The sequence below is a fragment of the Dipodomys merriami genome, unplaced genomic scaffold (assembly GCF_024711535.1).
Source record: "Dipodomys merriami isolate MVZ:Mamm:240054 unplaced genomic scaffold, mDipMer1.0.p SCAF_8, whole genome shotgun sequence".
Lineage (NCBI taxonomy): Eukaryota > Metazoa > Chordata > Mammalia > Rodentia > Heteromyidae > Dipodomys > Dipodomys merriami.
Window position 1 is genome coordinate 11,111,129 of NW_027206401.1, and position 27,603 is coordinate 11,138,731.

Below are 27,603 nucleotides of genomic sequence, written 5' to 3' on the forward strand. Positions count from 1 at the left end.
CCCTTCCCATAGTATCCGTACTTAATGAGTTAGGAATTATTAATATTTGTAACAGTGATATGGACATAATCCAGCTAAAAAAACGACGCACTGCCAAGAACACACAGTTATGGCAGCAATAGAGCTATTGTAAGTGAGCTCAGGGATGACTTCATGATGAATCAATGCAGAAGGAGTAATACACGGGACGTGCCAGACACCAGCCCCACAGAGCCAGGGAAGAATTTCATCCCAGCTCAGTGCACCGCCAGCCCGTCTTCAGCGCTCCCCAGGCTCGGCCTGCACAGACACACCCATGAGCCGAGACCTGGGGCCAACTGCACAGGCGCCTCAGTGAGTACAGGGAAAGACCTTCCCCCGCGGCTGGGATGATAACACATCCTACAGCTGGTAGTTTTAACATCGCTCGGCCCAATAGATGGGGAGGATGCGCAAGGCCAGGACAACAGAGCCAAGGGAACACTTTTGGGGGGCCTCACTGAAGATCCCCCACCCTGCAGCTCCCTCCACCATGCCCCTGTCCCCAAGTGGATGAAGTTGAGGGAGAGGCTACTTCCTGCTGACCCAGCTCTTTGCTTAGCTTTTTCCACTCATGGGCTGACACTTGGCCACTTGAGCCACAACCCCATTCTTGGCTTTTGGTGGTTAATTGGAGATAAAAGAGTCTCATGGACTTTTCCTGCTTCAGCTGGCTTCGAACCATGCCCCTCAGACCTCAGCCCCTTGTATAAATAGGATTACAGAAGTAAGCTACCAGTGCCCAAATTTCTTCTGACAAGTTTTAACTCCATGGATGACTTTCTTCTAAAAGTTTTAACCATTTTGCCTCCCCCTCCCCCCTGCAATGTTGTTATAAAATCATAGACTAGTTTGGAGGGTAGGGATGGGAGGGGGGGAAGATGGGGGAGAAGGATCAAAGGTGTGACATTGACCAAGAAGATGACTTATGGAATGGTAATCCCTATGTACAACTACATTATCCTCCTCCTCCTCCTTCCCCTACCACTGGGCCCTGAAGAGTGGGGTAGCAATGAAGGTCTTCAGGTTTAAGTAATTCGGGAATTGATTGAATGAAAAGAGAAATATTGTTTGTCCCCGAATTCTGCTCCCACGTTTCATTACATGAATACATTTCAGTTTGGCAGTAAATAAATAAATAAAAGTAGACCAGTTGCTAATACCTTTGACTCCGAAGGTGGGTCCTTGGGAAGGCTGCCTGAGGCAGGCGAAGGAGTTGACCCTGAGGTGTGCGGTGAGCGCCTGCACCAGGCCCACGGTCACGGTGCTCTTCCCTTCTCCCAGGGGTGTGGGTGTGATCCTGAAGAGGGACGAGGAAGTCAGTAACCATATTTCTAAGACAATCCACATACAACCGCCCTGAGACACCAGGTCCAAATTGGAGGTGTAAACAAGAGGTAGTGAATCAACCCCTTGCACAGATGTACTTGGTGATTCAGGTTCTTGGCCACCCCCCCTCCCCTCACCATTCACACCATGCTTAGGCTAAAGTCAAGAGAGAGACACAAGAAAGGAAAGAGAAAAGGGGCTAAAGAAGAAAGTGATTGGGTAGTGATGTTAACGTCATTCATTCCAAGAGATCGCATGGAGCTGCCAATGAAGTGGTTCACACTTCTAAGTCGGTGTCTTTTGCTGGGGGAAGCTTGGCATTTCAGCACCATTTATTTGGGATACGACCTGGGAAAGATCCTCAGGTGAATGAGGCAGTCAGACTCCCAGGAGTAGAAGAGGTCCTACATTTCCCTTCCCACCCCTCTGCGTGTTCCCACGATGCGTCCCCACCACTGAAGTGTCTCAGTCATCTCCACACAGAGTTTACGCTTCGAAAGCACTCTTTTCTCTCTGAAGGCAACATCTGGATTCCCACTACTTCCCAGGAGTCCTGTACTAAGTCCATCCCTTCTCACACACCAGCCCTTTACGTACAAGGAAAGGAAGGCTAGTTGGGCGTCAGTGGTTCATGCCTGTAATCCTAGCTACTCAGGAGGCTGAGAATTGAGGATCATGGTTTGAAGTCAGAAAAGTCTCTATAAACTCTTCCCTTCAACGAACCAGCAAAAAGCCAGAAGTAGAAGTGTGGCTCAATTGATAAGAGTATCAGGCTTGAGTGAAAATACAAGGCCTTGAGTTCAGGTCTTAATACTGGCGCATGCACGCGCGTGTGTGTGCGTGCAGCCCGTGTACGGGCGGGCGGGCGGGCACACGCGCGTGCACGCGCACACACACACACACACACACACACACACACACACACACACACACACACACACTATAGATAAATATAAAGCAAGCAAGCAATGGGAAAAAATGGCCCAGGGACAGGGACTGAGTAAGATAAGGGACCAGAACAGAATGGCTGCATACATTTTCCTTGAAGGCACCACTGGAGTCCAAAGGGAATCTAAGCGTGAAAGAACAGAACCCCAGAGACGGAAGCAGGCGGTGACAGAGGAGAGGAGAAATGAGGGCCATGGAAGTGAAGACATTTGCAGGCCAGCGAGGTCTGAAGCGGGCTAAGGCCATGAAGCATCAGTTGATTTAGGAACACGGAAGTCACTGGGGATGGCTGTGGCAGTCCAACTGGAAGTCCACATGGTGACTCAAACCTCAGGCTCTCCAGTCCCAAGGCTGATCAGACGACCCTGCATCTGTCTCAACAACACAGATGGAGCGGGGCCAATGAGAAGGCTCAGAGTCACATAGCATTTTGACTTTGAGTTAACTGTCTAGTTTTGTGTTTTTACACACACACACACACACACACACACACAGTAAATAAAAGCAGTTGCCAAGGCATGGCAACCTACATAGTATCACACACAGTACAGTAGATGAACCCCATCGGCATCTGCTGTTTGCAAAGCAGTCAGTGGGAAACTTTATCCATGTTATACGAACAATACCATTTTCTTTCCCAAGGATGTGCTAGCCGAGCTGGAGGAGACAGCCAACGGCAGACCCGCCCAGCCATGATCGCCTCAAAACAGCAGCCGGGATCCAGCTCTTAATTAGAAACACAGGGACTGTGCAACTTGCTGCCAAGGAATACAACTCAGGGAAATCAGAAAAGTAGGATATATTTATTGGAAGCCATAAAAGAAAGTTGCAATAAAAAAATTTATTTTACCCTCTTCCTGCATTAGATACCAAAACTGTTTAATTCTTTTCCCTTTGGACTTAGCTCAAACAAACAAGCTGATTTCAAAAAGAAGCATCACTGAATTCATTGTATTTATTTTCCTAGTTCTACAACAATGTAGTGTATGGCGAGGTTGGTGTGATTTTGTATAACTTACACATTTGTGTATGCCACCCCACAGCATTTATTTTATTTTTATTCTTAATTTTGTCAGTATGGAGACTTGATCTCACACCTTGCGCTCTTGGTTGGCTTTTCTGCTCAAGGCTGGTAGTCTACCACTTAAAGCATAGCTCTATTTTTGTGGTTTTGCTGGTTAATTGGAGATAGTCTCACAGACTTTCCTGCCTAAGCTGGCTTTAAACTATGGTCCTTAGAGCTTAGTCCCTTGAATAGCTACGATTACAGGCATGAGCCACCAGTTCTTGGTACCCAAAGAATTTACTGTGTGATTTTTATGACTTTTCAGGTAGATTATAATAAACTTACTAGGGAAAGGACAATATTCACTTCCTTTCCTCTGCTGCCTGTCTGAGGCACACTGGATGATCTAATGGTGCCTTTCCTTAGACAAATAGTATTTACTATCAACTATGGTAAAGATTTGCCAAAGTGCTCTTTGACAATTTGGATACAATCTAAAGCCAAGAGACTGTTTACATAGAAGCAAGGGGTAAAGCAGGAAGGTTCTCTTAAGCCAGGAACCTGTTGGGCAGGATCAATGGCTTGGCCATGGCCTAACCATGAACTCTAAAACAAAATGTTCCATCAACCTGTGAATGCATATCCTTTATCACGGCACTGGTATGATTTATGATGAAAGCCTTTTACTATCTAACCATAAACTCCATAGTCCATTTGGTTATATTTCTCCCTAAATCCCTTTGTTTATTCTGCCAGTAGTACAAATAAGAAAAACTCAACAGATATTTACTTAGGATTCAGAGGCAAAAAAAAAAAAAAAGTTTGAGGTTATTTTTATATCACACCGCCCCACCCCTCCAAAAAAAAAAAAAAAATCAAGTCAGGTATTTGGCATTCAGCAAGAAAAAAAAAAAAGGAGAAATGACAACACGACCTTCATTGCTCTTCAATGTAAAATTGAGTGCATTCACCTACCACTTCTGGCTTACTTTTTTTGACTGCTCTGTCCAGGCAACTGAATTCTAGAATATTCTGCATGGGAATTCAGCGAGGAGCTGTGAGAGGCCAAGTACACATTCGAATGCCCTACAGCTGCGCTCTGTGTCAAGTTCTCAAACAAAATTCCTTTTCATTAGTGTAACTGGGAAAATATGTAAAACTCAAGAGCCCCGAAGATTCTTTTGGCATCTTTCCTTGAACAATTCCCAATACTTTTCATTTTGTCAGGCAAAGCAAATAGTCATGTGTAGGTGGGAAAGCCAGGCGATGCGGAGATGATGGAAGACAGATGACCCACACTGCACAGAAACCCTACGGTTACAAGAAGAGCTTTGCAAAACCAGTCTGTTTTGCATTTGGGGTTATTAATGATATAAGATGTGTGTGGTTTTTTTTAAAATCTCGCTATTAATATATTTAAATCCCCTTTACACATTATTCAAATGTTCAATAATGAAAGTATTGTGATTTAGGTTTATTGAAAAATGTCTTGGGTATCAGCATTCTTCTAACGCAGAGGGGGAAGATTTATGTTACAGACACAAAATGGTAATGACTGGAAGGTGGGAGAAGGACCAATGTGTGGATGAAATCTTGGAAGAAAATATTCTGAAAGTTAAACGCTTCTGAGTAAGGGACTGTTTTCTCCCTTTTACTGGTCTTTATGTTAAACATTCATAGTCATTTCAGAACAAGATTTTCTGAGAAATTCTCCATTTGATGGAGGGGTCATTATACTTTTTAAGAACTTGCAACAGCGCCTGTAAGAGTTGTTAATGTTGTTGGGTGCTGGTGGCTCCGTGTGTAATCCTAGTTAGGCAGGAGGCTGAGATCTGAGGATTGCAGTTAAAAGCCAAGCTGGGCACATCAATCAGAGATATTCCTTTCTCTAATTAATCATCAAAGAACCAGAAGTAGAGCTATGGCTCAAGTGGGAAAGCATAGCCTTGAGCAAAAAGCTCAGGGACAGTGTCTAGGCCCTGAGTTCAAGCACCAAGCCTGGCACAAAAACAAAAATACACACACACAAACACAAACACGCAAAGGAGTCAATTAGCCCTTTGTTTTTTACTAACCCAAAGTAAAAATATCAAGGTGATTTTTATAGACTTAAGTAAAATATTTCTCTATGCTTTAAACTAGTTATCCAGTTACTAAAGGATTTACCCGTTTAAAAAAAATACGATTTATCTTATGGGGGAGGAGAGATGGTGAATTCCCCCATTACAGAATGCCTGGGGCATATTTATTGTCTAGAAATCTTCAAGCCACATCGATCTCAGAGTTGTATCCTCAGAGGGCAGCTTTGCATGCAGTTGCAAAGGAACTTAGTTTTTGTTTGCTCTATAGGTCTGTTAAGTATGGAACGTGCATCACTAGTTCAGGACTATCTGTTGTTAAATCTGTACTTGCAATCCAGGTTCAATTTTCACTTCTACTGACGTGGCAGGCTGGCTTCAGCTCGGCTGCACAGATGCATGCTGGCATAAGGACAGTGCAGAGGCTTTGCTATGCACAACTGACATCAGCCGAGGCCCCATCTGCCATGGGAGCTAGCAGCATCTAGCATGTGGCTAGAGGCCACGCCTGGCTGGTGACTCCAGGTTTGAAACCAAATAAAAACAATTACCCTTGCTTTTGCTTTACAAGTGGCAATTCTGTGTTCCCAGTTCAAGGAAAACCACGTCTAGATTGGTGTCGTTATCCTAAATGGTCAGGCACAAATTGAGTGAATCACCACCTCCTAAGAAAAACTGCTATGTGACTTTTCCTTCTTTTATACACACGTGCTTTCTGGAAATTTCTATAAATAATGTGATTTTTAACAACGTAGTCCTTCCTCTTTACTAGTGATTGAACCCAAAGACTCACCACAGCTGGCAAGGGCTCTATCACTGAGCTACATCGGGTCTTGGTCAAATCCTCCCATCTTAAACAGAGGGAAAATTAGCAAATGCACCTACCAAGTTTATCTAAAGCAGGGAAACACAAAGCAAGAGTGTGCTTAGTCAATGCAAATAAATTGACATCATACTTCCATAAAAGCAACATTGACTAAACACATGCTCCAAAGACCCACAGCTGACCTGCAGGGAGGGCCTACATCTCCCGTCAGCTGCTCAGTCATGGGGTTGTCAGGGATGAGGTCCTAGGTGGTGAAAGAATGTGCAGTGAGCCCAGGAAGGGAGGAGGAAGCCACAGGCTTCTCAAGAGCTGTACCAAAATACTGGGAAAGAAACTGTACTGGATATGTGCAGACAGTTTTAGGTCATTATTCTCTAGACAATATAGCAAGAACCTGCTTAGCATTTGCACTGTTAGGCATTGTAAGCAGTCCAGAGTTGATTTAAGATATACAGGAGAATGTATGTAGGCTGTATGCAAATAGTAGGCCATTTTGTTTTTCTCTTCATGCAAATATTGGGACTTGAACTAAGAGCTGTGTACTCTCACTTGGCTTTTTTTGCTCAAGGCTGGAGCTCTCCCATTTAAGTCAAACTTCCACTTTGGCTTTTTGATGGTTAATTGGAGATGAGAGTCTCATGGCTTTTTCTGCTTGGGAGGGCTTTAAACTTTGATGCTCAGATCTTAAGATTCCCAAAAGCTAGGAATACAGGCATGAACCATCGATGCCTGGCAATATGCCAATTCATAGTGGGGCCATCCACAGATTTTAGTGTCTGCAGAGATCCTGAGCCAGCCCAGGGTAGATAAGGGAGGAATTCACTTCTGGGGATACTTCCTAAGGAGATGATTAGACAAATGCACAAACATGCATGCCCATTGTGGTCCATGCTGTTCATTCTAGCCCTGTTCACAATGGCCCAAACCAGCTAATTTTAGTGGGCACTAGGGCATATCCCTGCCAGATTTTCAAGTCATTCTTCTGCCTTAATACTCTTGAAGAAAAAAAAAATTAGAGTATACTCTCTAGCCTTGAATAATAAACACACTCTAGACTCTACAAAGAGGCCCACAGAGACGATCGTGCTGCCGAGTCTCAGGGGAGGAGTGGGCAGCGGCGTGACACAGACCATGCTTCCTCTGAAGCATTGCTCACTACACGTCTGGGAAGCTGGGACAGGAGCTCTGGGGTTTTTATCATTTGATCATCCAAACACACTCTCACACAGAGCATGGTACTGCACACAGTCCCAGAAGGAAGCCCCATAGCACAGGAGGAATGATCTTACTTATGGAAGGTTCTTTCAGGGTCAAGATGGTCCCTATCATGTCTAGTTTTTTTCCCTTATTTTCTTTTTTTGAGGGGGTCTGGTTGTGGGGCCTGAACTCTGGGCCTGGGCGCTGTCCCTCAGCTCTTCAGCTCAAGGCTAGCGCTCTACCACTTGAGCCACAGCGCCACTTCCGACTTTTCTTTTTGCTTATGTGGTACTGAGGAATTGAACCCAGGGCCTCATGCATGCAAGGCAAGCACTCTACCACTGAGCCACCTTCCCAGTCCCTCTTGTTTATTTTCTGAGATTTATTTCTCTCTCTCTCTCTCTCTCTCTCTCTCTCTCTCTCTCTCTCTCTCTCTCTCTCTCTCTCTCTCTCTCTCTCTCTCTCTTTCTCTTTTGTCAGTTGTAGGGCTTGAACTCTGGGCCTGGGCGCTGTCCCTCAGCTCTTCAGTTCAAGGCTAGCGCTCTACCACTTGAGCCTCAGCACCACTTCCAGCTTTTTCTGCTTATGTGGTGCTGAGGTATCAAACCCAGGGCCTCATGCATGCAGGGCAAGCAATCTACCACTGAGCCTCCTTCCCAGCCCTATTTTCTGACATTTCAAAAGCAACACTGGGCCAGTTACGGGTGGCTCACGTCTGTAATCCCAGCTACTCAGGAGGTTGAGATCTGAGTATCATGGTTCAAAGGCAGCCAGAGTAAGAAAGTCCCTAAGATTCTTATCTACAGTATCACTACAAAAGCAGAAGTAGAGCTGAGGCTTGAACTCAGGGCCTTGAGAGCCTTTTGTTGAAGGCCAGTGCCCTACAACTTGGGCCATAGCTCCACTGCCAGCCTTCTGGTGATTAACTGGGTTAGGAGACTCATGGACTTTTCTGACCAGGTTGGCTTTAAACTGTGTTCTTTATATCTCAGCCTCCTGAGTAGCTAGGATTACAGGTATGGCCATCAGAGCCTGCCTTTATTTTCTGTATTTTAAAATATTTTTACAGTGAGAGAAAATATATTTTTAAAAAATCAGCAAATAGAAAGAGAACATTATGATGATGATTATTTTAAAACAAAGCTCATTATGAGTCAAGTCCAGTTAGAAGAAATGTCTCTGCCTCCCAAATACGTTTTGTGCTTCAAGCCTGGGTTTAGGCAAAGGTCAATGCAATGAAATGTCAGCATAAACAAGAATTTATTCGGCCCTTAGAGTTCCCTTGGGTCACGTTGAATAAATTGTTCAAATCCTTTATTTCTTTTAAAGCATCTTTTCAGCTTGTGATTTGATTTCTTTCTTGAAAATGGGGAAAAAAGCAAATGCTCCTTCTGACAAATATTATGAATTTGTCTTCCATAAAATGTTTGACACAAATGAAAATGGCTCGGTATTACTGTTTTTTGTGTTTTTTTGTTTGGTATGTGGTGGTCCTGGGGCTTGAACTTAGGGTCTGGGTGCTGTCCCCTAGTTTTTTCTTTTTGTGGCTGTTTAAGGCTAGAGTTGTGCCACAACTCTACTTCTGGTTTTTGCTGGTTAATTGGAGACAAGAATCTCATGGACTTTCCTAGTCGGGCTAGTTTTGAACCATGATCCTCAGATCTCAGCCTCCTGAGTAGCTGGGATTACAGGTGTGAGCCACCTGTACCTGTCAGAAAAGGGGAGAGAGACCATGAGGCTTTGCAATGTAAATATATAGAAAACAAAGAACAAGGGTGTTAATGAGAAAATAGAGGGGTCCTATGATTAGTGGAACATTTTGAAATATTACTTCTAGCCAGGTACGGTGGCTCACAGCTGTATTCCTACCTACTCAGGAGGCTAAGATCCTTGTTTAGTTCAAAATAATATATTTCCAATTCTTATTTTCATTTGTACCATGAAAGAACAAATTAAAAAGCTCAAGGAGATCAGGGCTGATCACAACCTGACATGAGAAACCTAAAATAAAGTACTGATTAGCAATTTGTTTCAGTTTATATTTCATGGAGGAGCTTGCTCAGTCCTGCAAAAAAGCTTTTACCTGTGCCAAATTAGGGGAAAACAAGTGAAATGGATGAATTTGAGAATTAGATGGAAGTGATGGGGGAGGAAAGAAATTAGTATGGAAGGCGGCTTTGTGAACACGTCTCCTCGGTGGAGCAGATTTTAAACGTAGTCTTACCCAGCAACTAAGACATATTTTCCATCCGCTTGATCCTTCAGCCTTTCCAGCAGGGACAGTCGGACTTTGGCTTTGCTTTTCCCATAGATTTCAATTTCATCTGCAAGCAATCCTATCTCCTTGGCAAGGACATCCACGGCTTTTGGAGTCTGTCCTCTTGAAATCTCAATATCACTGGGGAAAAAGAAACACAAAGGGAGCAACTTCTCCTCAGCTTAGGTGGTCATTGCTAGATGGGAAAACAATCTCATACCATGCCAATGATTAAATCAACCCAAGTGCTCTGTGGTCCTTTCTTCCAGACAGTCTGAATCGCAACTGCAAACAATTCATATATGTGAGAAAGTTTCTAGGAGATGGGACTCTTAAAACCCGTACCACCATTCCAGAATTGTGTCCAGGCACACGGGTAACTCCTGTGTCTTGGTGAGAAGGCATTGTGTACAACTTGTGCAAGGGTGAGTCCTAGCAGAGCACCATGCTCCAGCTGGGCCCGGCGGCTGAGCTCCCAGCTGGCTTCCTCCAGGCAATCCCCAGGCTACCTAGCACAGGGTTTGTTCAATCGTACTTTCTAAATTATTACTTCATTTCACCTTCTCAGTCATATAGCAAGATGTGTGTGTGTGTGTGTGTGTGTGTGTGTGTGTGTGTGTGTGTGTGTGTGTGTGTGTGTGTGTGTGTGTGTGTGTGTGTGTGTGTGTATGTATGTATACGTGTGGATGTGTATTTCCTGTTCTTCTCTTCTTACCATAATTTAAATTGAAGAGCCTTCTCTTGGAAGCTGTCCAGTTTTCTCCTTGTTCACTAATGAGTTACAGAACAGTGAGATAATTTTTTCTTTTTTCTTTTTGGGACATAGGTCTAGGCAGCCTAGATCATTCAGATTATTTTGGCTCTAGAAGTCAAATTTGGTTAATGGACCAAATAACCATCTTCAACCCCTGTCCCTTCCCCAAGCAGAATTTACTTTGAAAGACTGATACATAATTGAGTGGAATCTATCCTCATCTCTCAAGCTCTCTGTAAGTACAATTTATTGATTTACTTGTAAAAACTAAGGTCTTATAACATAAATCACTAGAAAAAGTATGATATTTTGTGAATCCAATTGCACAACTACAAGATCACCTTACAAAGAATAACACTGTTCACTGGGATTTATGTGCTAATAAACACAGACCAAGACTAAGATGTTTAGTCTGCCATGGGAGTGAAAACGAGCTACAGGGGATGACTGAATTACAGTGGTCATTTGGCCACCCAAGGGAACATAGAGTAATTCTAAAAAGCAACTGATTATCCACTGAAAAATCTGGTAAATGACTGAAAGTCTTATCTGTTTAACACTCGGAGTTTCCCAGCGTTGCCAGATGGGATTACCTCCAATGTTCTGGCATGATGCACCTGGGTACAGAGACAGGGCCAATTCACTGGGATGGGGCAGACGGATGACTCATTACAAGACTGAAAGATGAATTTTTTTTTTAAAGTCTGATATCAGTCTAACTGATCTCAGTATTCCAAGATTAGGCCCTGTGGTTGGCAACTGTACATTTATCCAACGAGAATATGTAGCTTAGACCTCATTAAATAACTATACATTTATCCAAAGAGAATACGTAGCTTAGACCTCATTAAATACTACTCTGAAAAAAAGTATTCACCTGGTTCACTACAGAGCACCCTATCAAACAGTTCTGAAGATTCCGAGTGCAGTTCCTAGGGGATCCTACAGGGGTTGCTATTTGCTCTGGTGAGAAACATCCCTACAGTAGAAACCTACTGACCTTTCAACCCAAGGTGATCTATGTGCTGGGCATTTCTAGCCCCGATAAGCATAGTGGTATATTCTGTCAAATCTAAGGCTATCATCTTCTGGAACATGAGGAAGAAAACAAAACATAGCTACTTAATATAGGACTGGAACGAAATAATGTGTTTTTAGGATTGATAGAACACTGCAACCTTGTTCATCATGATTTACTTTTGGGAGGATTTTATGATAGAGGAAATAGCGGGGCAACTGGATGACTGGAGAAAGTGATCTGCTATCAAATTCAAAGTCTCATGAGCTGTGTCCCCACCCAATGACCACCCGGAGAGCTAGGGGCTTAACGAGCTGCCATTGGTGGAAGCGGAGCACGGTGTTACCTTGGAACAGGGGACAGAGGCTGCAGTTTCAGGCAGTGGAGTCTCCATCTCCTGTGCTGTTGTTCTCGGAGCCACCGCCTGCCACAGCTCACCATGTTCTACAGAGAGGGCGAGAAGACAGATGGAACAGGAGTGAGCCACCAGGGTCTGCTCCTGCACCGGGGAGCACTGTCACTGGGGACTGCCAGCAGACCAGTCATGAAGTTGGACAATCATCCAAGACAGGATTAGCTAGCATTTCATTTACATCTAATTAGGCTTGTGGGTTTCACTTGAAAAATAAGGAAAACATGATTGCACTCAAGATCAGCTCAGATGCCTAGCCTTGTTTGAAATACTATTTAAAATACTACCCTTTACTGGGTGCCAGTGGTTCATTTCTGTAGTCCTGTTACTCAGGAGGATGAGATCTGAGGATCACAGTTCAAAGCCAGGCAGGGCAGAAAAGTCTATGAGACTTTTATTTACCATTAACCACCAAAAAGACAAAAAGTTAAAGTGTGGCTCAAGTGGTATACACACACGTACACACGCACGTGCGCACACACACACAGATATCAATAAATTTCATTATAGCTTGCCTATAGGAAGTGGGCTTAATTGTTTCCCTAGAACATGAACTTCAAACAAACAGGAAGAGGAGAAATCTGTGTGTGGGAGGTCCACATGATGAGGAACTAATGTACACCCTGCTTACAGCCAGAGAGGAACTAAATGCCATGAGCCAACAGCCAAGCCTTCAGGTGACTGAAGCGCCAGCTGACTTCTTGACGCCATCTGCTTGAGGGGCGGAGCCAGAACCGGGCAGCTCCCCACCCCTCCCTCACCCACGTTAACTATGAGATGGCAAATGCTCGTTGCTTTCAGTTGCCGTATTTGGGGGAGCTCACTATTTCACAGACCCTAATCTGGATCTCTACCCCATATGTGTCGCAAGCAGCTTAGTTTGTAGAAGTCTCCATTTCCTTATTTATCAGATGGGCTTCACACTAGGTGTGTAAAGAGTTTACCACTGTTCCTGACACACAGGAGAGGCCTGAAAGAACGTTAGCAGAGGTGAATCCTCACACCCTCTGTTCCCGACCTCTAAACGGTCAAATCTCAGTGTCAGACAAACCTGAATCCGCAGAGCTGCAGCAAGGAGCTGCACTTCACCTTCTGCGATGAGTCCACTATGGTGAGCCCTGGAAGGACCCCCGCTGAGCTTCCCTGAGAGAAATAAGAGGGGAAAAGCAGAGCTGTCAGCATGGGGCCACTGGTAACCCACCTCGTGCCCCTTGTGAGAATCTAGCAACCTGAATCTCATTTTCACCCAAGGAAGACAAGGGACAGCTACAGGGCCACCTCTGACATGGCCCTGGGCTGGCTCTCAGTTGGGCCTGTTTTGTACTTTAGATCAGAGAAATGCGTATCTAAGCTATTAACTTAGAGCTATTAACTTGCTTTCACGAACCACACGCCACTGTGAAATAGAGACACATCTAGGCACATAAGTCTTCTCAAACAACTACAGCATCCTTTTTTTAATGTGATTTAAAAAAAAGTGGCCAGGCACTAGCAGCTCATGTCTATAATCCTAGCTACTCAGGAGGCTGAGATCTGAGGATTGTGATTTGAACTCAGTCTGGGGAAAAAAGTCCCTAGGACTCTGATCTTCAATAAATTACTCCAAAAAAGCCACAAGTGGAGCTATGACTGCAAGGTTTGGGCAAAAGTGCTCAGGGACAGCACCTAGGCTGTTAAGTTCAAGCACCAGGACTGGTGCGTGCGCACACACACACACGCACGCACACACACACACACACACACACACACACACACGCACACACACACGCACACACACAAAGGCATTAACTGGGTATGGTGGTGCACACCTGTAATCCCAATACTGGGGAGGCAGATATAAGAGTATCATAAGTTCAAGGCCAGCTGAGGCTATACAGTGAGATACAGTGGCAGTGCTGACATATAGACATTAGCACTCTATCTCATGCCTCCTCTTACATGTTATCCTGACTTTGGGCATGGTGATCAGTGTGGGTCAAACCAACCTCACAGAATTTTGTGAGATGAAAGGTGACTGGGAATAGAAAATGCTTGGTACATAGAGTGCCCCTTTAAATGATTATAGCAGAACCATCCTCGGAAGAAAGGACATAGACTTTGTTATCTATCAATCTAAACTTGTGATTTCTGACACAGTGGTGTGGGCTTCATCTTATAGAAGGCTCTACAATTTTTACCAGACAATACATGTGGTTGAGTGCTAGCCTTGAGCACAAAAGCTCAGGGATGGTGCCCAGGGATAGCACATGTATACATCCACACACGTGTGTGCACACACACACACACACACACACACAAACATACACACACACATCCCTCTTGTACAAGTCATACGATCACTTTTCTATCCAAACTAAGAAATAACATTTTAAGACACTAACTTCAGAGAGTGTCTCCCAAGCCCCTGTATAATGGACTTGTTTGCCAGTCTGTCACACTTCTGCGAGATGGTAGAACCTTCAAGAAAGTGACTCCCCATGGGAGGAGGGTAGGTCATTGGCTATGTGTCTATGAAGGGGCTGCTGGTTCTCCAATACCTTCCTCTCTTTCTCTTTGTTTTCTGGCCACCCCAAGGAGAGCGGGCTCCTTTGTTACGTGCTCCATGCTGACCTGTGCAGCTGTGGCCTAAAGCAAAAGCACTAAGTAACCAGAAACTGGAACCTCTGAAAGCATAAGCCAACAGCAAGCAACTTTCCTTGTTTTTAAACTGACTTCTCAGGCATTCTGTCTGTCTGTCTGTCTGTCTCCCAGTATGGACAATGACCAACTGACATGCTTTTCAAAACTGATAACTCCACTTTCCTCCACTTAAAAAAAAATTTTTTTTTACAAAGTAAATGCATATGCAAAAATGCTTGAGCTTACATCGTCCCTTGGAGGGAAGAAATGTTTCTAATAGCAACTGTTTTGGAATTAAGAAAACTATTTTCTTCTTTCCTTGGGCCATTCTACTCTTAAATTATCCACTCTGCTGACAGCCTTGTAAGAAAGCTCAGAAAACACTTAAGGAGTATGTGTTTCGTGATGCTCTCTTGTCAAATGCATTAAGGGTGTTAGCAAATCATATCCCTCTGGTATTGTTTAAAGATTAGCAACACTTCAGTCTTATAAATCATAGCTGGGCAAAAGGCAAGGGTTGGAGGATGAGAGAAATTTGTTTTGTTTTGTTTTAACCACAAGAGACTCAGACTTAAAATCCTGTCCAACTACTATGGAAAAGAAATATGCTTTCCACATTCTTCTGTCTCTAAGTGATAGAGAAACAGGACAAAGTCATTCTCCACGAGCTGGTATCAGTTTATAAATGTAAGTTGTCAGAACAGAGTCTCAGCTGCCTGCATGAGGGAGGAACAGCTCATGTCCAGTTACGTAGTAAGTCACTCCTTCTACCACTTTGCCTACTTGCAGAACCCCAACCTCAAGCACAGATGAGAACTGCAGTTCTGCTGACCCGTGTGCTTGCTGAAATGTCTAAGTCATCTCCTAAATGATTTCAACAAGCAACCTGCCAAGGGAGGGGCTGGTAAGAACAGACAACAGAAACTCATGTAAGGTCTACAGTGCAGGGCACAAGGAACACGTACAACACCCTCTCTCCTTGTGGCCCAAGGAGGGAGGGGCTGGAAGGAAACACAGCCAAAGAGTGGAAAGGAGGCCATGGATGGACCAGAACTCAGGAGCAACACTGTATAGAAGAAAGAAGCACAGAGGAAACCAGCATGGAGGCCTCTAGAACTCCAGATGTCAATGGAACCTGAGACTAGTCCTCACAGACTCTGCAGAAGCTCGAAGCACAGAGTCAATAGATACCAGAGCATGCAGCTAGAGTGGCAGGCCTGGTGACACCAGAGGATGTCCATTCATACAACTGGCCAAGTTCACGTCATAGTATCACACCTAGTATCCTGACTTTTACACACTTGCTACCTTCAAGTTAACTTTTGCCTGCTAAAAACCACGTTATCTTTAACTATCACTCTCCCACAATACTGTGAAAATTGTAAAATTTATGTGATCACTTAATCTCAATAAAAAAAATTAGTTAAAAAAACCAAAAAACCAAAGAAACACCATGTCGTCAAGCTGAGAGCTGGTAGCTCACACCTGTAATCCTAGCTACTTGGGAGGCTGAGCTCTGTGGATTGTAGTTCGACATCAGCCTAGGCAGGAAAGTCTGTGACACTCTTACCTCCAACTAACCGCCAGGAAACTGTGGAGCTGTGGCTCAAGGCGGGAGAGCATCACCTTTGAGCACAAAAGCTCGGGGGCAGTACCCAGGTCCTGAGTTCAAACTCCACAACAGGCCAAAAAAAAAAAAAAAAGTTATCAGAGCAGGATGTTGGCAGCTCAAGTTTATAATCCTAGCTACTCAGGTGGCTGAAATCTCAGGATCATGGTTCAAAGCCAGCCTTGGCAGGCAAGTCTGTGAGACTCATCTCTAATTAATCACCAAAAAAGCCCAAAGTGGAACTGTGGTTGAAGTGATAGAGTATTAGACTTGAATGAGAAAGCTCAGGGACAGTATTTAGGCCTTGAGTTCATATACAAATATTGGTATATTTTAAATTTTCTAAGGACATGTAGGACCCAGTGTGGGACACAACCTACAATTCTAGCTACTCAGGAGGCTGAGACCTAGAAGATTGAAGTCTAAAGCCATGAGACCCCCATCTAATCAGCAAAAAGGCTGGAGCTGAGTACTCATAGCTTACACTATAATCCCAGCTACTCAGGAGGCTGAGACCTGAGGAGTGTGGTTCAAAGCCAGCCCAGATAGGAAAATCCATGAGACTCCTATCTCCAATGAACTACTCAGGAAAAAGCAGTAAGTGGTGCTATGGTTTAAGTGGTAGAGTGCTAGCCTTGAGCACAAAGAGGCTCAAGGATAGCGCCCAGGCCCTGAGTTCAAACTCCAGGATTGGTAACAAATTAATTAATAAAATAAAAAAGGAATTATCTAGATAGCCAGAAACAGAACACTAACATTTCTGTTTCTAAAAATGTATACACAGAGCCAACATGTTAGGTGTAATTGTTTCATGAGCACAAGTTCTGGGACGTAAGCCATGAGGACTGGGTATTCAATAGCTCACCGATGCACCATTAACCCTCCATAAATCCCCACGCCCTGTCCTGTCCTGTAACTCAGCAGTACAATGAACATGAGAACTGCATTGTGAAACTTCGCCTTCCCTCAGCCATGCTGTATCAAAATTTCTCCCTGGGCCTTTACTAAAACACGTCTGTCTTCAAATATTCCAAAAAGTCTACTCATTTGATCAAAGTGCCAAATGATGAAGAAAACAGGTGAAGGAAATGTTTTTTCTAATTTACTCATTGGTAATCAAAGTTGTTACAGTGAAAAGTAACGCTATCATGAACAACACTGGAAACCAGCTGACCATTTCACAAGCATGGTACTCTTTCCTCTCTTCTCCACAGCTGTCCTATCATTCCTGTGTTTATGAGCAGATGTGTTTATGTGTTTATATTCAAGGGAATATCTCTCCTATACCCAAAGTGTAATTCAGAGGCCATGCTTACTTGTTCATTTACATTCAATACTTACTGAATGCTTCATATGGTCAGTTACAACTTTAGAAAATGGATATTCAAACATTAAGAAGAAAACTATCTCACAAGGCTAGAGAATTCTTTATTTAATGCATTTATGTAGCTAGGAGTCCTTGAATTACGCCTATAACCCAAATCCAAAGCCAGCCCAAACAGTAAAGTTGACAAAACTCTATCTCCAAGTAACCAACAAAAAAGCTAGATGGGAAACATGTGAGGACCTGAGTTCAAGCCCTGGTATTGATACTAAAAAAATAAAATAAAAATTTTATTAGGCTTATTCTGGGCATAAGCAAGCCAAGCATAGGGGTCATCCCAGAACTTGGGGTACAGAAGCAGAGGACCATGAGTTCAAGGCCGATTTCAGGCTATGAACAGGATCCTACTTAAAAAAAAAAAAAACCAAACAAACAAATCAGCAATAAATAATAAAAATAATCTGTTGGTCTATTCTATCTCCAAGGAAACTGACCTATGGTTTTGAAACTTAAAGTTTTGTTTTTTTTTAGGAATATCTTTCCCCAAAAGAAATCCTGGTCCTAAAAAGAAAAAAATATCTTCAGCCAGGATTATGCTCCAAACTGTTCTAAATATAAACACAAGTTTTAAAAATAAACAGCAGGTAAATATTACAGCAAAAATGCATCATTTTAAAAAAGAAAAAGTTCATAAATAACCCTCCTAATCTAACTAGGATCCCAAGCAGACTAACCCACCATTCATGATCTAGATATTCTCTGTTGTTGTATGGGAAAAATAAAAGTTCTATGCCGAATGAATGCTTTATGTAGTTTTTGTAGTGTAAAGGATCAAATCCAGGACTCACCCATGCCAGGTAAGTGCTCTACCACTGAGCTCTACCCTCAGTCCCCCAAACCAGATCTGTTTGAAAGAATGTATGCAACACATGTCTTCTACTTCCTCAAAAGAGCCAGGAAGCCACATTCGAATTAAATTGTATCTCTGATTGCTTCATTTATCTGTGTGCTCATAAAACTAGAGCTGAGCCAGCCTGAAATACCAGAAGTTGGGGGGGTAGGGAGGATCTTCAAGGTCTGAGGCTAGCCCAGACAATATTATAGACAATATGAAAAACAGTAAAATCAAGAGTGCTTCCTGAACTAAAGCACCAAACACAAATACTCAAACAAACGAAAACAAAAAGCCAGAGCTAACTCTTGACAGCGCCCAGGGAAACAAGCTGAGACGTATTAATGTTTCTCGGTATTTCTCCACACTTCAGTTTCAAGGGTTTTTAATGAAGCCTGTTCATTCTGAGGGCGTGGCACTTCCTAGAGTGGTCAGTGTCAGTCTAGAGATGGTTTTAAGATCTCACAATCCAGTCTGCAGTGGGTGATTATGAAACAGACCGTAGTCTCTACCAGCTCCACCCTGTCTTCACCCAGCTCAGTCCTCTTTGCTCCCCAAAATAAAAGTCAGTGAGAAAAGGGCTCCTTCTCCTGTTGTCCTGTGTCTTACACACCTATGTGACTCAGGGATGCGCTGGGGGGGCTGGGTACCTCCAAGGGTCTGAGCATTAGAGCAAGGGACCCCTCTGGACCACTTCCCCCCTCTGCTGATTGCCCAAGGTGGGCGGAGCTTCCTGTACCCCTGCAGGTAGGCTAGATTTGGCTGAGAGCATACTTGGTTGCTTGGTGAAATAGCGGCTGAGCTGCAATCCTAAGATTTTCCAAAGGTGCTTTTCATGCTGTGTGTAGGTGACTTTAGGGTCTAGCAAGGTGCTTTAGGGGTCACTGCAAACGGAGGTCCCAGAGGCTCAAGACTGCTACTTGTTCCTGCTTCACCCAGCATCTCTGCTCTCATGAGCATTCACACAGATTCAGCTAAGACACCTTTTCAAAAGATGAAGCCAAGTGCTGGTGGCTCACGCCTGTAATCCTAGCTACTCAGAAGGCTGAGATTTGAAAATTGTGTTTCAAAGCCAGGCCAGGCGAAATAAGTCTGTGTGAGTCTTATCATCAATAAACCAGTAAACAGTCCAAAGTAGAGGCATAGCCCACGTGGTAGAATGCTGGTCTTGAATAAAAAAACCAAGCAAGAGCATGAAGCCCTAGGTCCAAGCCTCACTACTGGCATTTTAAAAAAGTGATGGGAATGACTGGATATAACCTACATCATACACATACAAATTAACTTATCCACCTTAGTCACAACTGACTCTCCTGTATGCTCACACTGATGACAGGAAACTCTGTTTTGTTTTTGTTTTTTTTGGGTCCGGTTGTGGAGCATGAACTCTGGGCCTGGGCGCTGTCCCTCAGCTCTTCAGCTCAAGGCTAGCGCTCTACCACTTGAGCAACAGCGCCACTTCCGGCTTTTTTCGTTTTGTTTATGTGGTGCTAAGGAATCGAACCCAGGGCCTCTGGCATGCAAGGCAAGCGCTTTACCACTGAGCCACCTTCCCAGCCCGACAGGAAACTCTGAATGAGCAAGGAGACATTTTCCCCAAGTCTGTCTTACTTGCTTAGTCAGCACCTACTCCCCCACGTCCACCCCAACCCCTCCACCGCCACCAGCCCCAAAGTGAAGACATTTACCTGACAGGAAGTCAGGGCAGCAATTGAGAACGGTGCTTCCTGGTTGGATCCAACTGAGGGGAATGGCTTCCGGCTTAGGTGAGCCATAGACTACAATGTCAGCCTCCTGAAGCTGAAGAGAACAAACATACACATGCATTTTTAATATGCAGCACAGACCTGATCAATGGTAGATGACTTGAAAATAGACAATAATAATCAAAACTCCAGAGTCTGGCTCCAGAACTACAGACAGACGGAATCGCTTTAGTGATTTCCTTTCACTCTGGTGTCAGTATAGACGCAACATAGATAAAACATCCTGCAAAGAAAACGGGACTCTGCAAACATCTTCAGGATGTCATTTCTGCCGATCCAGCGTGAGTATATTTACCATTAACCATGATAGCAAGAGAAAGGGCAGGGCCTTTCCTCATGGCCATGAGAGACGGGAGGGAGAGTGGGTGTCGGCGGTACCCCGTTTCATGAATTAGCCTAGGAACACAGGGCTATGGGGTGAAGCAGCATGATGCCAGCCAGGACACTGGCACCAGCAACATGAAGCTACGTAGAATCTCTGCCATAGCCACAGGAAGCTGGCAGGCCTTTGTTTCCCTTGAGACCCTGGTTAACCTCTGTTTTAGCTGTGCATACCCCCCCCCACCACCACTCTGTTGTTGTTGAGAAAGAACAGAATGTAAACATGACTGCACTTGGCCAGTCCCCCTGTGTGACTCTGATAGCTCAGCACTGGAAGGAAGCATGTCTGTTAGGAACAGTATGCCGAGAGCAGGCCCTGAGCCCACCAGGATGACCACCTGACCCGGTGTCCTGGAAAAACCGACCATTCCAGCTGCATCCACACTGGAAGGAAAAGCAGAGGAGGATATTAGGCCCTGGGAGGAAACAACTACCATGACACAGATCAGCTGGTGCTATGCGCCAGCTCACCGCATTCCGCAAGTACACAAGGCAGGCTGCTGTTCACTAGTGGACAGTGCAATTATGGAGGTTCTGTTTCTCACGGTGGAGCTACTGTTGGAGATACTCTGGGAGGGAGGGAGGTAGGGAAGGAGGGAAACAAACACATGCACGCACGCATGCGCGCGTGTACACACACACACACACACACACACACATACGTGTGTGTGCGCGCGCGCTGTCACCCTTCCCTTCCCTTCTAATACTAATGGCTCTTCCTCCACTGTCCATTACGAGTCATCACTGTCTTAAATGACTGCCAAGAGAGGCCAGAACCAAACATACAGGAGGGTGAAAGAAGTCTCCAAATTGCCACCGCTGCCACTGCCGCCACTACCATCGTCAGCATCACTAATACCACCCCCGCCCTCATCATAGCATCGCCCGGAGAGCAACAAACGCATCCTCTGCGACCTCTCCGCCCTCAGCTTGGACAGGCCGATCCCCAAAGACCTTGGGAAGAATAAACTAGCTCCTCTACCTGAAAACTGTGAACAGTATTTAGTCAGCAAGATGCATTCACGGATGGTCTGGGGATCTGGGGCTTGAACTCTGCTGAGTGCACACCTCTAGCCCTATCTTCTGGTGGTAATTTCTGAGCTAGGGTTTCGCTTCCCACCCAGTGCACACACTTGGGATCAATCTACCTATATTAGGCTTCCCAGTAATTAGGATAAGGAGCTGAGCCACCATGTCCAGCTCTTTGAGAAGGGGTCTTGTGACCTTGAATCACATGCCTAACAATCTTAGCCCCATACGTAGCTGGGATTACAGACACCAGCCACTGGCCCAGCTTCATGGTTGGTGCTCTGCGCCATCTCACCAGACTCCTCAAATACATGGAGACATCCATGACCTATTTCATTTCCTTTTTTAGCAGTCTTGGAACACAAGGAGGTGACAACTAATCCAGGACAGTGCAACCTGCTTTGTGACCAAAAAAGACAAGATCGAGGGTAGCACCAGACTTCTCTGACAGAGGAAGGAATATTTGCTCATCCTGATCATACAAATAAACAGGCTCTTCCCTAAAAGCGCTGGTGCTTTCCACATCTTCAATTATCATGCCATGGCAAGTGGACAATTGCAAAAGGAGCTTTGAGCTGGTTCTATAGGTTAATCAATTCCAGAAATGAAGAGAAGGTGAGTGCCAGTAGCTCATGTCTTAATCCTAACTACTCAGGAGGCTGAGATGTGAGCATTATGGTGCAAAGCCAGATCAGGCATGAAAAGTCTATGAGATTCTTATCTCTAATTAACCAGCAAAAAGCCAGAATTGAGGCTTAAGCAGTAGCAAAAAAAGCTAAGGGACAATGCCGCCTAGACCTTGAGTTCAAGCCCCCTCCCCCCATGAAGTGCAGACAACCCCCACAACAATCTGGTCTGTTCAAGCTGCATGTGACCCCTACAGAGAACAGCAAAGCAGCTAGTCTTTTGTATGATGTGATGAATAGGGGAAAAAGGGGTCTGGTGGGAAGAGAACATTATTAAACATCTGTTCAAAAAATACGTTTCTTCATTTTCATACATAAATGACTGCCATAAATTTAACCACAGTGATCTCAAAAGACATGCAAAGTTTGGGGCTTATTTCAGGTCAACAGATAAGAAACATCACTCAGTTGGATTTTCATACCTCATATTGACAATAGCAACCCAAGCGTGTTCAGATACCTATAAAAACCGAGGTCCCTGTGAACGAAGCTCAAGTGTTCAATCCGGAAAAAGCCAGAGATCCCATGTTCACACAGGTTCCCCGTGGGCCTCCACAGGATGCTGTTGGTCAGACCTGGTGTTTTCATTGCCTCTAATAAATCTCCACAATCTCATTCCAGCCCCATACTCACACACAACTCTGCATTGTGCTAACAGGCAATAGGAAGGCAGCTAATCTCACAAAGACCAAAATTCTCCTCCCTTAGCAATTATCGTATTGTAGATGGGAATTCTTTTTAGAAAGAAACAAAAATGGCTAGATGCATAAAACAATAAATAACCCGTTGAGGACCAGGGAATATTTTAATGAGCTCCAATTCAATGAGAATTATCGTCCTGTTCCTGCTTCCCTCTTCCCTCCTGGGAAAGGCTCTGGCCAAGGCTTGGCTTGAAACTTTACCTCCTGACAAAACACTGCTTTCTCTGTGGGGACTGCCTAGTGAACCACCCTCTCCCCACGCAGAGGGCCAAATGTTAAGACAACACTAAGACAGATACAGACCTTAGCTGGGCGGGAGCTGTGGCTTTAGATAATGGGAAAGCTATTCTCTTCCAAGTCAGGGGTTCTTAGAGAAAAGGGCAAGCGTCAGAGAGAGAGGGAAGGGAGGACAGATGTGATCTACAATGACAGGAGGGATGTTGAAAGCTGGTACTTTGCAAATACAATGTCTTTAAGATTCTAAGCAGACCAAGAATGACCGCACCCTCTTGGCTGGAAGACAATGGCTGGGTCTCGATGGGGCATATATAAGCCTCTTGAGCATGAGATCTGTGCAAACATAAAAGCTGGACACTGGTGGGTCATGCCTGTAATCCTAGCTACCCAAGAAACAGATGTGAGGACTGTGGTTGAAAGTCGGCCCGGGGAGGAGTGATGGTCAACTATTATCTCCACTTAACCACCAAAAAGCTAAAAGTGTAGTTGTATAGCTGTGGGTCAAGTGGTAAGATCACCAGCCTTGAAGAAAGCTAAGGGGATAGTGTTCAGGCCCTGAACTCAAGCCCCAGTACTGGTGGGTGTGCGTGTACACAAGCATACACATATATACATACACACACACAAAGTGGTAATGGATCAAAAAACAACTTTTAAGATTTTTCTCTTGAGACTTGTGGTTTCTATAATTTGAGACCTATGACACCCAATTGTATAGCCTTCAAATGTTACCCTTGGTTAACAGAACAAAGTTGAGAATGAAGAGGGATACTTTGAAAACCCGACTAGAGGCCCATGCTTCCTCCAGCAAAGATACACTGTCAAAATAATAATTAAAGCAAGTGAATACAATTAATAATTCTTTAGTGAAGCTCCTCATTCCCCTGGCATGTCTTGAGTACCCATCAGGGCAGATACTGAGATTGCTGAGGAGTCTGAAAAGAAAAATCCACTCCCTGCCTGGAAATGTTTTTGGACTGGCACGTTCAGGATGCAGGACACCGGGGCGCACACACCACTGAGATGTAAAGAGAAAAATAGAAAACATGCAATTCCTATTCTTTTCCCACATCTTGGAAAGTAAGCTTTGCAATATCTAACATCTGGACAGACGTGGAGATTCTTGATCAGCCCCTGGGTGTCGGCCAACAGCCTCACACACAGTACAGAGGGGTCTCACGGGAAAGGAGGGGCCTGCCGCACCCACGCAGCCCCTCCATTACCTCTCCTTTCCAGTGAACTGGGACACACTGTGGTTATGTGGTCATGGTTCAGGGGCTCGATGGATCACATTAGTTCCATCATAGCTTCCTCTCAGTGATTTGTAAAGACAGGGTGTGCTGTGTGACACGGACACCCCCGACTGTCTCTTGGCAAAGTCCAAAGAATCTGATCCTTTTCTCTCTCCTTAGTCTCTCTTCCTCCCTGGTCCTTCCCTCCCTCCTTCCTTCCTTTCTTTTCTCTCTTTTTTTCTATTTTTCTTTCTTAAAAAAAATGTCCTTTAGCCGGACGCTGGTGGCTCACGCCTGTAATCCTAGCTACTCAGGAGGCTGAGATCTGAGGATCGCGGTTCAAAGCCAGCCCGGGCAGGAGAGACCGTGAGACTCCTATCTCAAATAAACCACCAGAAAACCGGAAGTGGTGCTGTAGCTCAAGTGGTAGAGCGCTCGCCTTGAGCTGAAGAGCTGAGGGACAGCGCCCAGGCCCAGAGTTCAAGCCCCACGACCGACAAAAAAAAAAAAAAAAAAAAAAAAAAAAAAAAAAAGTCCTTTTTTGTGGAGATGGGAGGGAAAAACTGGGAGAGAGTGGGGAAAAGGGTTACATTGTCTTAAAAGAAATGCACTCATTACCTGACTTACATAACTATCACCCCCTCTGTATACCACCTTTATCATAACAATAAAATAAACAATGCCCCTTTTCTTCAGATGTCCAAAATTCCCAAATGTTAACAGTGACTGTTGGACTGGTCTTAGTTGGAGAGCCGCTCTTCTAAGATCAGATGTGTTCTAGGGAGAGTCCTCTGGAGCCTAGGTTAAGAATGGGTCAGAGGGGGAGGGTGGGAAGGGATGGGAAGGGGAAACAAAGGAGGAGGCTACAATACTTGATAAGAAATGTACTCATTATCTTGCCCATGTAATTGTAACCCCTCTGTACAGTATTTTCACAATAAAAAATAAATAAAAATTAAAAAAAAAAAAGAATGGGTCAGAGGGAGGGAGTGGAAGAGCTAAGACATCTAAGGGGCAGAGTCTGGCAGGGGCCGCATGCACAGGTGTGAAGAGATGGTGGGGGTAGGGCAGAGGAAGGAGGCTGGCACTAGCCACAGACTGATGGAACTTGGTATTTCCCAAGAAAATGGGAAGGACATGGGGATGAAGGGCATCCCGGGGCAGCACCGAGCTGAAATGGAAAAAGATGGAGACAGTGGAGCCCAGGAGATAGGAGGAGATACAAGGGTGGGAAGGGGGTGTGGTCAAGCACCCACACTGCTATGGTAACCCAGCCCAGCATGTGGTTTCACTTGGTAAGAGTGTGCAACCTGCTTGGGGAGACTTCATTCTGGTGGAATTTGTCATGAGCAGAGTCCTTGTTTATTCCTAATTGTCTCCAACTTATAATTTCTAAGATTTTATTTGAACATCACCATTCCATGTCTCTGAACCATTTCTCCTAAAGCACTCCAACAGAGAGACACACTAAATTCACTGGAACCACTCTCGAATGTCCAGCCATTCAGATGTTTTCATTCAGATGCTGTCATGGTTGACCAGATAAGAGGATGAGAACTACAGTGAAGGATTTCCCCTCTGCCCGGCCCACCCCGTGATCTCAGCCCTCTAGCATCCAGCCCCTTCAGGAACTGACTCTATTCTTTCCACTCTCATTTGTGATCAGTAAAAAACAGATTACTAGTTTTGAAAATTATAAGACTTCTCTAAGGGTTTGTGTATAAATCAGAAAGTCTCCATGCCAAATAGACAACAGAGAATTATGATTACAGCATCTATCTCCCAAGTTTCTCCTCCGAGGTAATAAATGACCTTCCTTCTTGTAAATGTCCCCAGCTTCGGCTCTTACCTCATCATTCCACTATCTGAATAAGAAAAGACTATCAGAGATAGCGAGTTGGGTCCAGCATGCTGGAAAAGACAGCTGATCTGGCTTAAAGTTAGCTTGATAGTTCCAACTCCTGACAGATGACTGAAGGAAAATGCCACCTCAAATCTAGAAATGGAGAGACTTTAGGCAATTCCTACAATATCATCCCTTTCCTCACACTCCAGGAAAAAAGATAAAATAAAAAAGTCAACTGGGTGCTGGGGGGATGGGGAGAGAGGCAGAGGGAGAGGGAGAGAGGGGGGACAGAGAGACAGAGGCTGAGGAGAGAGACACAGAGAGAGCAGCCACACAGATGCAGGTGAGAAGGGAATTCTCCTTCCTATGAGGACTCGGGTCATGAAACACAACAAGGAAGAATCGTGACAGTTGCCGGAGCTCTGGCCTTCTGACACGTGTTCCTACTGCAACCCGCTGCACACGCTGCTGCAGTGTGTTCGTGTTCTCATTCACCCACGCGGCCATGGGAAACCTAGCTCTGTGTCTCCCACAGTCTTGCTCTCCAGTTCTGAAGCTCACATGGCAAGGCTAGGGTCAGATTTGCACACCTCACTCGTGGGAGCAGTGAGGAACACAGTGCAGAGGGGGGACCACCAGGGGGAGCACCGCCCAGGGGGAGGGGCTCCACCTGCACTCAAGTCCCAGCCTCTGCTCCTCATCACTGACAGGCAGAAAACCCAAACACTCTCATGAGCACAATACTAGTATCTAGGCCTATAATATGAATAACACACACGCCTAGAAAATGAGCTTTCCAAAGCGAGAATGGTGTTTTACTACTATAGATTATACAGAAGACCTTCCTATGAAAAGATCTAATTCTCTGTCCTTAAAAAAGCATTCCCATTGAAATAGAAGTGAGAAGCAGTCCCCAGAAGCACACGGGACATGACGAGCAAGGACTGGGCGACATTACCCAACTTTCTTCTGAAGAACACAAGCTGGAACTCTGTCGCCTGGACGGGCAGGGCTCTCCGCCATGGAATATAAATCTCCCCTTCCCACCTGGCCCCTGTCGGCTGGGGTGTCTTTGTGGTTGGCTGCAGGTGACTTCTATTAATGTGAACTGCAGGAAGGCTAGATGGAACCCCACAGCGCCGAGGCCATGAAGTTGCAGATGAGGTTTCCAGAGATGCACGGCAGTGTGATTCGACCATGTGATTTGTAAGATGGGCTCCCCAGCCCCACGAACCCCAGTTCCAACATCATACCCACAGGAATGCATACCACGCTCAAGACCACCTCCAAACACAGCTCAACCCGAGGAGACGGAAAACAGAATCGAGTTTAAATGTAAATAATGCAGACCCAGCATCAGCCAGGGAGATGGAAATTCAAATATACAAGATACAGGAAGGGCATCTGAAACGGGAGGAGCGGGCTCACGTGGTGGAAT

General features: G+C 44.8%; 1 protein-coding gene across 5 annotated transcripts in view; it reads right to left on the bottom strand.

The window, feature by feature from the left end:
- The window catches only part of Mthfd1l (methylenetetrahydrofolate dehydrogenase (NADP+ dependent) 1 like), a 138,842-nt gene that overhangs the window by 86,891 nt on the left and 24,348 nt on the right, over positions 1-27,603 (bottom strand). For all 5 annotated transcript variants that reach the window (XR_011369431.1, XM_070010930.1, XM_070010929.1 and 2 more), the window contains exons 8-12: positions 19,976-20,087; positions 12,895-12,986; positions 11,778-11,875; positions 9,627-9,800; positions 1,182-1,318 (exon numbers count right to left, since the gene is read on the bottom strand). Coding sequence is in view for 4 of the 5 variants with exons in the window: in XM_070010930.1 (XP_069867031.1) it covers positions 1,182-1,318; positions 9,627-9,800; positions 11,778-11,875; positions 12,895-12,986; positions 19,976-20,087 (613 nt within the window). In the remaining variant the exon portion in view is untranslated. The remainder of the gene's footprint in view (positions 1-1,181; positions 1,319-9,626; positions 9,801-11,777; positions 11,876-12,894; positions 12,987-19,975; positions 20,088-27,603) is intronic.